The sequence below is a fragment of the Rhipicephalus sanguineus genome, chromosome 5, assembly GCF_013339695.2.
Source record: "Rhipicephalus sanguineus isolate Rsan-2018 chromosome 5, BIME_Rsan_1.4, whole genome shotgun sequence".
NCBI classification, from domain to species: Eukaryota; Metazoa; Arthropoda; class Arachnida; order Ixodida; family Ixodidae; genus Rhipicephalus; species Rhipicephalus sanguineus.
This window is the reverse complement of record NC_051180.1, coordinates 203386788-203400469: the sequence shown is the minus strand read 5'-3', so window position 1 is coordinate 203400469 and position 13682 is coordinate 203386788. Positions and strand designations below refer to the sequence as shown.

The 13682-nt window shown below is 48.5% G+C and overlaps 1 protein-coding gene across 1 annotated transcript in view; it reads right to left on the bottom strand.

Moving 5' to 3' along the window:
* Positions 1-964: 964 nt before the first annotated feature.
* The window catches only part of LOC119395186 (NGFI-A-binding protein homolog), a 1247109-nt gene continuing 1234391 nt past the window's right edge, over positions 965-13682 (bottom strand). The window contains exon 12 of the mRNA XM_049416112.1: positions 965-1172. Coding sequence (XP_049272069.1) covers positions 965-1172 — 208 coding nt within the window. The remainder of the gene's footprint in view (positions 1173-13682) is intronic.

Sequence of the window (13682 nt, the reverse complement as noted above, 5' to 3'; positions counted from 1 at the left end):
AAGCGGCCGCTGCAGTGAGCATAGCGACCTTCGTGCTATCGGTAACTTCAACGCAAACTTGCGGTGAGAGCACAAGAGCTACAAACGCACGAGCGACCACGCCCTGCAGAGGCGCGCGCTCATCGCAACGCGTGGGGCGACGACCTTTAAAGCGTGCCCTTCGAGCCCTTCGCGCCATCTCGCGTGTGATAACGAAAACACGCTGGAGTGCCACCGATCTCTAAGTACCGCCACCGGCAAATGGTCTATATAATTAGCTCGCCATTAGTATGGTGAATCTTGCTTTCTATAAAGCAGGCCAAACCAAAGCAAACGTGCCGTCTGTGGCCTTGTCGTTTCGCTCCGCGCGCTGCGGTGCAAGGGGTCGTAAGTACGACTCCCGGTGACGAAACTTCTTCTTCTAGTTTTTTTTTTTTCATTGCCATTTCTTAGTGTATGCTTTACAACGTCATATGCGTGATGGAAATACGTCAGAGTAGCCGTGGTGGACCCCGGCATAAAACACTTTCGTGTTAAAAGTGATACGGACACGTTCTTATCGAAACATCAAAGCCAACAGATGAACGCCGTACGAGCAAAGGGCCTATCAGAGTCCCTGGTGCATAAGAAATACAACGAACCTCCTCAGGCACATTTCCGCGTTTCCATTTACAGTGAACAATGCAACACGTGCTTCCGTGTTTCTCAGCCTTCTGCTAATGTTATTCCCAGTTGGCGAAGCTCCTGAAGCACGTCATGTTGCACGATATTAGAAAATGTCATTTAAAAGAACTGAGAGCTGGACGAACTACTAATTCAACAGGACGAAAACTGCGCGAGAAAAAAAAACTTGGGATAAAGAAGACAAAGCAGTAGCTTCATAAGAACAAGCGCAGTGGGTTCCATCCGAAGAGACTCGAAAGCCATTCGTTTTTAATTTTCAACTTGCTTTTACAGACCAGCGTATAACGGTACCTTCTTGTTGTTAGAAAAGTGACAGCACTCCGGTATTAAGCGGTAGATGGTAAACATTTAGGGCTAGTAGAGAGATGAGAAGTCTTGCCTGTCTTTTCTTCTTCTCCTCCTCCATGTGCGCCTTCTCCATTGGCTGCTCGAGGCGGGCCCGCTTGCTTGCCGCTGGCTCGTCCTCGAACTTTGCCCCGTAGCACTGGCTCCTGCAAGGGTCGTCCGCACTGCCAAGCCTGGTTAACGCCGCTGTTTCTCACAAACACTGGCATCACAAATTACTACGACGGCTTGTGCCGAAATGCATTTGCGTGCATTCCATTTAATGTAGCAATATTTACGCCACAATACTCGCTACTTAGAAACACACTTCTCGTAATTCCGCTGTCGAAGGTGTATCTTACCTGCGGAAATCGTGCTAAACTTCGGTGCCTCCGTTTTAGGATATTGCCGCAGCGATGCTGTTGACGAGCTTTCAAATTTTATTCAAGCTGCTCAACGGATACCACCCATATCACTACTTTATCAAATACTCGTAAAGTAATTAAGGTCATCCCTACTGAAACGTTCCGTAAGCCATTGCAATTGTTCCATATGTTTCCATGCGGAATCCATATGTTAACACGAAAGTGTTTTATGCCGGGGCCCACCAAGACTTCAGTGATGTATTCCCGTCACGGAAGTGACGTAGAAAAAATTTACACGACCAGATGGCAAAGAAAAAAGATGGCTGATCCCTCTATCATAGGAATCGGAATAACACGAAGGTAAAGCGTGCCCTTACAGAAGTAACTGAATGTTTACTGTACATTGATATAAGAGAGTTCGCACAGTGTATATTGATGTCTGGCAGCTATAGCACCGTTTAACGTGGATGCACCCACTCTGATGATTGGTGGTACATCTCTATCCCGACGGCTAACGTGCATGTTAAATGATTACACAAAACCTTGTGGTAGCTGTAGTAGTTAACGGTGTATGCGTAATCAGAGAACGAGGTGTGATAGCCAGAAAAGCGTCGCATATTGGACGCAGAACTCGGTCGCCAACCCGCGGCATGTTAAAATGTGATTGAACACCACGGCCGAACTAGAGGGAAACGCAAAGCGCGTCGTGCCGCACCCCCGGCCGCGATTTTTCTTGGGGCGAGCGCGTGAGCGCGGAACGCGGTGTAACAGCGAGGTGAGGCAGGCGCGCGTCGCAGAGGTATTTTTTGTTTGGATTAGCGTGATGCTATGAGAGAGGCCGCCGCTTTTACGACGCTTCGGCTAAGATCGCCACCTCGCGGTGTGTTAAGGCATTGACAAAATTGAACTTCTATTGAAACGCGCCGAATGAGACGGACGTGTAACGCGTTGCAGGTGTTAATCGCGGAGGCCACGGAAATGACGAATTACTCTACCGCTTCCAGAGGGCAACACTACCCCGCCGACCGGAAAATTGTTCGATATAAAAGGCGCGTTGGTAAAGCTTCTAGAGTCTGTGACCGTGGTCCAGTGGATAGCGTGCCCGGCATCTGTTGTTGCGGACCGAGCGATCGTGGGTTCGATGCCCGTTGACGGAACCTTTTTAACACGAAAGTGTTTTATGCCGGGGTCCACCAAGTACATCCGTCACGGATATGACGTTGATAAAATGGTCGCCAGCGGGTGAGAAAGAAAAAAAACCAAGAGAGAGATCCCCCACTGGTAATCGAACCCACGACCTTACGGCTACGACGGCAAGCGCCCGACGCCCTACCGACTGAGCTAACTCGGCAGATGCGGAACCCGGCGCGCACGCGCCTTATATCTTTCACACATTCTCTCTTTCGCACGATGCTCTCTGTTGGCGGTGTAGGTAGGCGGGGCGGTGCCGCCGTCTATGAGAGGTGAAAAGAAGTAATGCTTCACGATCGACACTTACTAGCGCTTACTCCGAGATTGCGCGCGATGTCGGAGGTCATGGTTAAAGCGTCTCGATACCAGCGAGGTACACTTGCCGCGCTGGCGTCGCCGAGGCGCCCTTGACGCAGTTACGTCGTTACGTTCTTTGCCTTTCGCTTCGTGTTAGCGTGCGTCGGCTCATCGGAGTAGTCAGCTTCCACATGCACTAACGGGATTTCTCCGCCGCCGACTGCTTAGATTGCGAGAGCACGGACTAACAAAACTGCTGCAATACGCGTTGCAGAAAGGACGCGATTTCGACGGGCGAATGTCGTGCCTTGGTGGAGCGAGACCAGCGCCTGCGAGACAGAGGCCAGCGGGACGCACGCGTTTGCGGCTCAGGTTACGAACCCCTACCTCCCGTGTTGCTGAAGCGCAGTGTGTGGTAGTGTATACATGAGCGCAGGCGTTGGTCACCCATTGCTAGAAAGCGCACACTGTGTCGTTTTTCTCATTAATTGATGACGCTTTGAAGAAGTGCATACCGGGTACCAGTGTTGATTATGAGCTTGTTGATATCATCCCTACGCGGGATTCACGATTTGCTGTGTCCAAATATATGTTCACAACGTCAGCTACCACAACGGTTTAATCATGATCATGGGCACTAGTCGTCGCGATAGAGACATGCCGTCAACATAGGTGCATCCACGTCAAACGGTGCTGTAGCTGCCAAACACGAATATACATTGTACAAGCTCTCATATATCACTACACAATAAGCACTACTTCTGTGAGGACACGTTTCACTTTCGTGTTATACCGATTCCTATGACGGAGGGATCAGCCATGTTATTTTCTTTGCCATCTGATCGTGTAAGTATTTTCGACGTCATTTCCATAACGGAAATACATCACTGAAGTCTTGGTGGATCGCGGCATCGAACACTTTCGTGTTAAAAAGGTTCCGTCAACGGGCATCGAACTCACGACCGCTCGGTCCGCAACAACAGATGCCGGGCACACTATCCATTGCGCCATGGTCACGGACTCTAGAGGCTCTACAAACGCGCCTTTTATATCTACCACTCTCCCGGCTGGCGGGGTGGTGTTGCCCTCTGGGAGCGGTAACGTAAAATAATTCGTCATTACTGAGGCCTCCGCGATTAACACCTGCAACGCGTTACACGTACTTCCCATTCGGCGCGTTTTCAATAGAAGTGCAATTTTGTCAATGCCTTAACACACCGCGAGGGGGCGACATTAGCGCAAGAGTCGTAAAAGCGTCGGCCTCGCTGATAGCATGACGCTAATCCAAACCAAAAATTGCTCGGCGACGAGCGCCTGCCTCACCTGGCTGTAACATCGCGTTCCCCGCTGACGAGCTCGCCCCTAGAAAAATCGCAACCGGGCTACCGGGGCGGCACGACGCGCTTTGCGTTTCCCTATAATCCGGCTGTGGTGTTCAATCACATTTTAAAATGCCGCGGGATGGCGACCAAGTTCTGCGTCTAATGTGCAACGCTCTCTGGCTATCACATCTCGTTATCTGATTACGCTCTCACCGTTAACAGCTACAGCTACCACAACGGTTTGTGTAATCATTTAACATGGACGATAGTCGACGGGACGGAGATGTACCACCAATTATCAAATTGGGTGCATACACGTTAAACGATGACATTTGCTGCCAGACATCAATATACATTGTGCAAACTCTCAGATATCAATGTACAGTGAACATTCAGTTACTTTCGTAAGGGCACGCTTTACTTTCGTGTTATTCCGATTCCTAAGACGGAGGGATCAATCATGTTTTTTCCCGTATATTTGCCATATGTTTTCTATATATTTCTGTAAAATTCTTACGGAAACACACGGAATTTGATTTACGTATGATAATTGATACGTTTCTGTAGGGATATGTTAACATCTAACACATCTGTTCAAAATTGTTCTGCTCAGGTTATTACAGCTGTCTCGCCTGCTTGCGAAAACGCACATAATTGCAGTATTTCTTTGATGTATCATCTACTATTTCTTTTTTATTATATTTTTTTTTCAGTAACGGTTCTTCAAGTTATCATCAAAAGGTTAAGATACGAAGACTTTGCCAATCCCCCAGAGTGGGTAGGTGCCATAGTGCTGAAGATACAAACAAACAAACAAACAAACAGGGAGGGGGGTTGGGGGCAATGGCCATCAGATGAAAGAGGTCTTTAGCGTCTTTATCTTGAGCATAAATACTGCGCGTTACATTTTAGCGGCAAGCGGTGGGATTCGGCAGGACAGAATGCCCGAAGGGCGAACTGGTGAGAGCTCTCGAGGAGATTTCAGAAAGGCACAGCCGAGAGTGAGAGGTTAGGATTGAAAAGATGTGCCGTGGCAATAGGAATACACTTTAAATTCTGCTATTGCCGCAAGTTGTTGCCATGGTACTGTGTGCCAAAACGACGTCGGGCGCGCTCAGTCAGTCTGCAGATACTATGGATGCGTAGAAAAAGTTTTCTGAGTGTACTGTTGAACTCAAGAACGCCGACACGAAAGCGGCACCAAAGAAAAGAACGTAAGGGACAGCGGATGGACAACGACCTAGCCACATACGGTGCTTGGATGCAGGCATGAGCCCAAGTGCGACCAGCACAGCCAGCCCGACGGCGGCCACTCGGAAAGCGTGCGAAACGTTGGAAGGCTTTCCGACGGGCTCGACGAGCTATTCCTTCTCTAAAAGCCACCTGTCCTGTAGTCCCTGTCTCAAAACACGAAGCGCGGGAAGAAATCGTGAACCAACTAGTCCAACTCGTCACTCCGCTAAAAGCTTACACAATGCGCTAAGAAAGAAGAAAATTTCTCGAAACGAAGCGCAGGCTCGAATGTGTGATGTTCACCAGTTACCGTCAGGTCATGGCGAAGACAAATGGCCTGCAGTTGCGAATGCAACAGAGAAAATCCGAAAGCAGTGTACGGCTAGCAGCATTTACATCGTATATTATCCACCCCGTCAGGCGCGAATTATGAATGACTGAAAAGAAATATGTCGAGTTCGCACAGCGTCATTCTAAGCGCTCGATATTACATTCTAAGGAACAAACTGGAGTGATATGACTCTCACGCAAGCTTCAGTAATTAATACTAATTAGCGTGTAATTAAATATTTCATTATTCTGCTGTCAGTGATGTTCCATTTTTGCATGAAAAGAATCACATTTTACGCTCGAAATGCATGCATGATTTGTTTTTGGTTGTATTTACTAGGAGCAAAAAAAAAATGTCACACTTTCGCCGCAACTGCGAAGCAAGGAATGCGATAGCAACAAATTGGTATGTAACGCGATGATCGGAAAGCAGCTCGAATGTTTTAGCGCGTCGCTCAAGCGCAAAGGACGCACGAAAAGAAAACACACAGGACGAGCGCGAACTATCAAGTGTCACAGCTCGACACTTGAAGCGCGCTGGTGAAACATAAAGCAGGACGCGCGAAACGAACGCACAGGTATTCGCCACGAGATCGTGCTATAGGTGGCAGCACCGTCGCCGCGTTTGTGTGGATAGGCGGACGGCGGCGCGTATTCGCAATGGATGGATGGATGGATGCTATGAGCGTCCCCTTTATAACGGGGCGGTGACAAATGTGCCACCAGGCTCGAAAAAAAAAACAACCTTTACTCTTTTTTTTTTTTTAGCGTTGGCCTAGTGTCTTTACTTCAATTAAAACTGTTTTACTCCAGAAGAAAAAAAAAACGTTACGTTTTCAGCTCCGTTCTGTGCCCTTTACGGCAGAATGTCCTTATTTTTTCCCATTACTTATTTTTGTCCTTTCTCTCTAGTTTTCTGCCACCAATACTCTAACCGTCTCTTACTTATTTCAATCGCGGGTGTGTTCAGCTTTCCATTGTCTCTAAAACCCAAGGCGTCATGTAGGCTCGTGCCCAAACGTACACCTGGGCGGATATCTCCACATTCAAACAGAACATGCTCCGCCGTTTCCTGATCTTCCCCACAGCACGTGCATTGTTCTTCTTCTTTACTGAATCTCGCTTTATAACTACCCGTTCTAAGGCAACCCGATCTCGCTTCAAACAGTAAAGCGCTTCCCATTGAATTGTCGTAAAATGCCTCCCTCCTTATTTCATTTTTGCCCTTTCGGTAGTTACTCAAAGCCGGTTTTTTCTCCATAGCTGCCATCCAGTAAATCCTCTCCGCCTCTCTGACTTTTCGCTTAACGCTCTTTGTTGACATACTGCTTACACTACCAGCCGTATATTTACTAGTGAGCCTCCTAGTTCTTTTTCTCCACTGTGTGTCCACGCTCTTCCTATACAAGTAACGGAACACGTTCTCTGCCCATCTACTCTCCTTCATATTCCTTAGCCTTTCTTCGTACCTTATTTTGCTCTGAGCCTCCCTCGCCTCAAAACCTGCCCATCCCATATCGCCCTTTACAGCCTCATTTGTCGTCTTCCCGTGAGCACCCAACGCGAGGCGTCCCACAGTCCTTTGATTTATATCCATTCCCGATTGCACCTCTGCCCTCATGCAGACCACTGAGTTCCCAAAAGTAAGCCCCGGAACCATTACACCTTTCCACAGACCTCGAAGCACCTCGTACCTATTGTATCCCCACAATGCTCTGTGCTTCATTATTGCAGCATTCCTCTTTCCTTTTGCTGCTGAGGCTTTTTCCTGTACCTCCATGTACCTGTCACCCTCATTTATCCATACTCCGAGGTACTTGTATTCGCTCACCCTCGGTATTTCTTGGCCCTGTATTGACACCGCCTGATCACAAGGGTCATTGAATACCATCAATCCACATTTTTTTACACTAAATCCTAGTCCTAGAGCGTCCCCTTCCCTTCCGCATATATTCGCCAGCTGCTGTATATCCTCTCGACTGTCAGCAAATAAGACAATATCGTCAGCATAAAATAATCCTGGAAGCTTCTGCTCAATCATCACGCCGCCCTGTTTGTGTGACAGATTAAAACCAAAGTTGCTACCTTCTAGCGCTTTTTCCATATTCACCATGTACAGCATGAATAACAGCGGGGACGAAGGACATCCCTGTCTCAGCCCCTTGCTAATCTCAACGTTCTCTTTGCTACTCATTCCTTCCCATTCTATGCAAACTGTATTTTCTCGGTATATCTCCCTCAAAAGCTGTATACAGTCATCGCCTATGCCCATTCCTTTCAATATACCCCACAAAATTTCCTGATTAACGTTGTCGTACGCCCCAGTGATGTCTAGAAAAGACATGTACAAGGGCCTATTTTCTATTTTAGATATTTCTATACACTGAGTGAGAACAAACAGGTTATCGTCTAACCGCCTGTCGACTCGAAATCCATTCTGGAGTTGTCCCAAAATATCGTTGTGTTCTGCCCACTTTTCTATTTTCATTTTTACTGCTTGCATCGCCAACCTGTATAGTACCGATGTAATGGTTAGTGGTCTATACGAGCGAATGTTATCTTTTTCTCCCTTGCCTTTATAGATTAAGTTAATGCCCATAGACTGTCGCGCCCCCAAGCGGAATTCAGGAGTGTCCTCTCGAGGAGGGTTAGTAGAGACAAAATGGCAGCACTACGCAGTCGCTCCCTTGTTCGGCTGTGCTATAGCTGTGCTAACCTCAGTGTTAACGCGTTGGCAAGAAAGGAACACTACGACTTGGCATGTTCCCTGCATCAGTGAACAAACCGGGCCCTCCGTGACACGAGAAATCTGATTCGTTCTTGCGAGGCGCGAAGTTTTCGTGAAAATACGTGGCGACTCGCGCTTTCAATGCTAGCCCACAGCGTACGCATACTATGCAGCTTCGCGAGGCTTTCTTTAGCCACGTAGGTTAGTTAAATGTTATCGTCTGAGCATATTCAGTTGAAGCTCACCCTGTTTTACTTGTATATAGCATTGGTGACTGTTTCTTGTATTTCATGAATCCCATAACACTGTACGCGGGAGGTCGCGTCGGCTCGCGATGTGCTCTTGTAAAACTGAGCGATCTCAAGTTGTCGATACATTAAAATATGCCTCTATTCTTTGTCAGCAAAGCGCTGTTACTAATCGTGCGAGCGACGTTTCAATCATTCGAGGACGCGTCTGCTCCACGCCTTTGGTGGAGCGAACGCTTTCCACGCCGTTCTTCGCCAGTGTTGGTTTCATAGCCAGCGCTGCGCCGCTTGTTTTTGTACGTTTGTTGATAGGTGGCAGCACACTGCAAGCGATTTGCTCGTTGACCGATCTGAGAGCGAAATGTTCTCCGCGCCCAGACGTCTCTGACTCTCTGTAATTGTAAACGTGGTGACGCGGAGTGGTCGAAGTTGTTCGGCGGAGAAAATTCTTCAGATTGCTTTCAGCAGTGATGTTGAAAGAAACCATCTTGACGACGAGGATTTTTCACTGAACGTAGAAGGCTGTGAAAGCACCGAGAGTGACAGCGACGATGAACCATCAGCTGCTAACTCACGAGGAGCGAGTTGCACTTCACGTCCCCTCGTGCGTTAATGTTCTTTCACGCTCGTAAGTCACCTTGATCGTATTTAATGTATAATATCCTTGAGCGAGATCAAAATAAAAGCATAGTTCCTCTTGTGCATTGCATGTACAAATCATTGTGGATATTATGGAGCGCCGCATGCCGCCAACACGCTCGAGCTCGACCAGAGAAGCGAAATGGTTAGAGCGTTGGAACGTGCAGTCACAGCCACAATCCACGCCTCTCGGCCAACTTCTTCGACGTTGCGAAAAGGATACGTGTGCATTCTTTTCGATATTCGTGTTTCGATCGTGCTGATCGAGCCTGCAACATGCGAGTGAAGTGAATTGCACACGGCTAGAGTCTCAGCATGGCTGTGACACAAGTGCTACTGAATGGGAAGTTAAATGCTTGTGTTCCGTTGAAGACGTAACTCAGCGTTCCCGACTGCACAAGTAATGACGACGGCGTATTATGTTTGCAAACCATCACCATGTTAAACGTGCGGTCCCGTGCAGCAGCGATGGCGCTACTCGCTGGCGGCCTACTACTGCGGCAAATCCGTAACGCAGGCTCGGTACAACGTATCTATAAACGGTGGCTCGGTACGTACTACCTCGGAGTGCCGTTCTGCTCATACGTCAATTTTAGTTGATGCATTTTGATGTAGCACGCACAGGATTTCGCAAAGCATCGTTATGTACGGTAACGGAGCTGAAATATAACCTTTCACACCACAGCAAATAATTAGGTGGCGAGTACTTAGCACTTTCCATGGTTTGGGAAAGTAGTTTAGTCTCATATCCAATTCAGCACAGCTCATGACTTCATCCGCTGAAAGTGGCACGGGCCGTACGTCCGCACGTACTATCTGTTCCTATGCTAACAAACGGGTTGACCCTCCTCCTGGCGCCATTTTGAAAAGCACGGCGCGCCACCTATAGTTCGTGGGCATTGCGAATACAATTGTTCGCAGCGGCGCTTCGCCGTAGGTGGTCTGAGTCCATTGTTGGGGAATGAAGCGCGTTGACTGCAGCGTAATGGTGACGTATACGCCCTGCATTGCCGCATTAATGCACGAAACCGGCCTAACGTTCCTATTACATGTGAGAGAAGCGCAATCTGCCAATCAATGGGGTACTGGCCTTTGGTCACATTAGTGTTTTGCACTGTGCTCGATGCATTTTCTGGCACGTGTTTAAATTGTGTTTTGCCTATATCACAATAAAATAGTCTTGCGCGACTGAGCCAATTAAGCACTTAGCTCTTGCTCTAGCAGCTACAAAAAAATAGAGCCTGTATTTCTGCGTAATTAGATGAAGAAGAATTTTGTGCACGCTGCTTTTCTGTTTGCATGAATACGCGTACTACTATAGAAATGCGTGGCTTCAGGTATTTTTTGCCGCTAACCGCCCTCTGCAGACGCTAGTTCATGCTTTGCAGTATCACAAGGACTTCCAAATCGCCAACACTTCACGAGATTATGTCGCTAAAATTTCGCATTCACACCTCGACATTCAGTACTTTTTGCTTCGTTTAGGACGACGTCATATGCACTACGTGATGTGCTTGATTGACAGTGGTACGCACATTCAAATAATTTTGGCGAATGTACGGTACGGTGGTGAGACCTAGCGCCATACCGACACGTGCATGCCCTCAGTTGTTAGAGTGCATACAAGTTTCGTAAGGCGAAATGCTTATGTATATCGTGTAGGCATACGTACAATTATTTGATACTGTGCTAGCACAACGGAATAAGTTGTAATCTGAGGACGTGCATGACATACGCACACATGCGAACACAGTGTGGCTAGCATACGGCGCAAGGAGCCATCCACACCACGGGGTTTCGCCCGCTCACCGCTAGGTGCCGACTCCGCTCGATCTCGCGGCCAATAGCCCACTAAACATTTTGCACCCTTAAGAGTGTAAAAGGGCGTTAATGACATTAACACCTTTTTCTTATTGTACAACACCCTTTTTGCTTGATATACACCCTAATAGAAGGGTGCGCGTGGAAAAAGGGTGGTAATGTCTAGTGTGGCTAGCAGACGGCGCAAAAGCCATCCACACCACGGGGTGTCGTCCGCTCGCCGCTAGGTGCCGATTCTGCTCGATCTCGCGGCCAATACACAGGACGAGCGCGAACTAACTCTCACAGTTGTTACTTTTTTCTCTTCGAACAGCGCGCTCCTTTCGCGAACGCAGCCCCTGCAGCGAGCGGAGTGACCTTCGTACGCGCTCTAACTTCAGCGCGGACATCGCGGTGAAAGCACAAGACTGTGATGAGCAAGTGCGCGTTTCAAAAGGGCACGACGCAAACACAAACCGAAGAAGACGACGGCGATGACTCGCGACCGTAGAACGTGTGAGCGTGAACAGTTTTGATCAAATGAAGAGCCCCAACGAGGTTTGACAAGAAAAGCCACAGGGCTGAAGAACAAAGCAAGCAGACGTGGCAGGGGCGTGACCGAGTGAAGAAGGCGACCAGGGCGAGGGAGTGGCGGCCGGCAGAGTTCCTGCGTCGAGGCCGCGGCGGGCTCCTACCCGGGCGTCTACCCAGCTTATTCAATCGTCTGGTGTCGGCCAGATACGCGCTTCCCATCGTCTGGCGTTGACTAGACCAGACCGACGTCTCCCGTCTCATCCCCAGTCTGCGGCTGGCGAACGCCGAAAGGGCGTCCGGCTGTTGACCTCGACTCGCCCTACGCTTCTGTCCATCCAAGAGAGCGTCTCGCTCTCCATCTCTAGCCGTCGCCGTCGTCTGTGCCTTGTCTTCAGTCTTCGCTACAAGCTTCGCGTCCCGATTAATGGCGACACTACCTTTTTCTCTTGTACATATCTCTGGGAACTGTTCGCGCCTTTTAACAATTTCCTACACTTGTTAACTTCTTTCGCGCTTGCAGTTGCTGTACCTTTCTCTCTCCCTCACTATGTTTATTTCTGCTGTGTCAATACATTGAGCGTTTGGTTTCTGGTGTGCAGAAATGGTCTCGCCTCGCTTCTCGATGGCGGTTATGTCATAGGTTGAATGTTTACCGAACCTACACGAGCGCATAATAATTAAATAGCCTCGTGACAACTGGCGTCCGCGACAGGACGAGACCATTTGGGCCTACAGGAGTGAATGAGTCTCGCCTTTTAGTGGCAGTTTTAAAACTACCAGCAACGTCATTGTAAGCACGGACCCTCTACAAGAAGATAACGGTGAGGGGGGTGGCGACAACACCAGGAATAGTCTAAAGGTAGTGCTAAGTATCTCTCCGCAGAACATAGCAAAGAAGGAACAGTCGAGTTTCTTGGAAAGTAAAGCGCATATGCGAACTGGTGCTACAGAATGCACGCTGATCGAAGAGGTATGAAGTCCTCTAGACAGCCCCGATGAATGGGCAATATATGTTCGCATGGACTGCGCATTTGAAGAACATGAGGCGATTTATGGAGAGGGCGCCGTGTCTTCCGGTGTACGGTGTAAAACGAGTGGCGTAGAAAGATGTGTACACCGCATAGGCAACTGCAAGGCGGTGGGCGTAGAGTCTTCCTGTGTACCACTGGCAGCAGTAACCGGTGGCACAGGTACGGTCGAGAATCATACATATAGCTTGCCTCAGAATCGTGTGACGCTTACTTCAGGTGAAAGTAAAGAGCGTAGCGCTTTGTGTGAAGACCCGGAGACGACTACTAAGTCACTCTGAATGGAAATCAGGAAAAAATCATATGAAGGTGCACATGACCTGTGCACGAACAATGCGCTCCAGAGGGGTAGCACGCATGTTGTGAAGGGCTCTTTAAGTGAAGATAAAGGAACTAAGGTCTCTACCGCATCATGCGAGGCAGCAGCTGTTCCAGGCGAGATGCTGAGGGCATTGAAGGCGTATAGGCCAAAGAGAGGTGCTGGAGTGCGGGAACGAGTCATTCGAGCGATTCTGACTGGGTGTCACAACGCCTTCGATCCTATGCCAATCTCAACAAGCTTGACGGATCATTTCATTCTAGCAAAGACCAGGTGTTTGAATGGAACAAGTTTTCGCGGAGAGGCACAGACAGGCGTGTCCTCGAAGATTTTTCCAAACTTTTCCACAGCTGTTGTGTCCTAGAGAGACAAAAAGAAGATCTCGTCTTGTGTGGGACGCGATCATATAAGATAAATGAAACTTACCGGTAGCTGCTCTCGGATTTCGACAGAGGACAAAGCACTTAAATTGCTTGTATATATTGTCACGTGGTCGTGACGTCGACGAAGGCAGCAGTGAACACGTCCGTGATGAAACTCTTTATTTGGCCGAACTTGTGGCCGAGGAACTGAAAGTCAAACTACAGCAATACACTGATAGCGGCGGACAGAGTGCCGACCGTCGATCAACTGACAAGCAGTCAAGCGCGTCGGCTTTTAT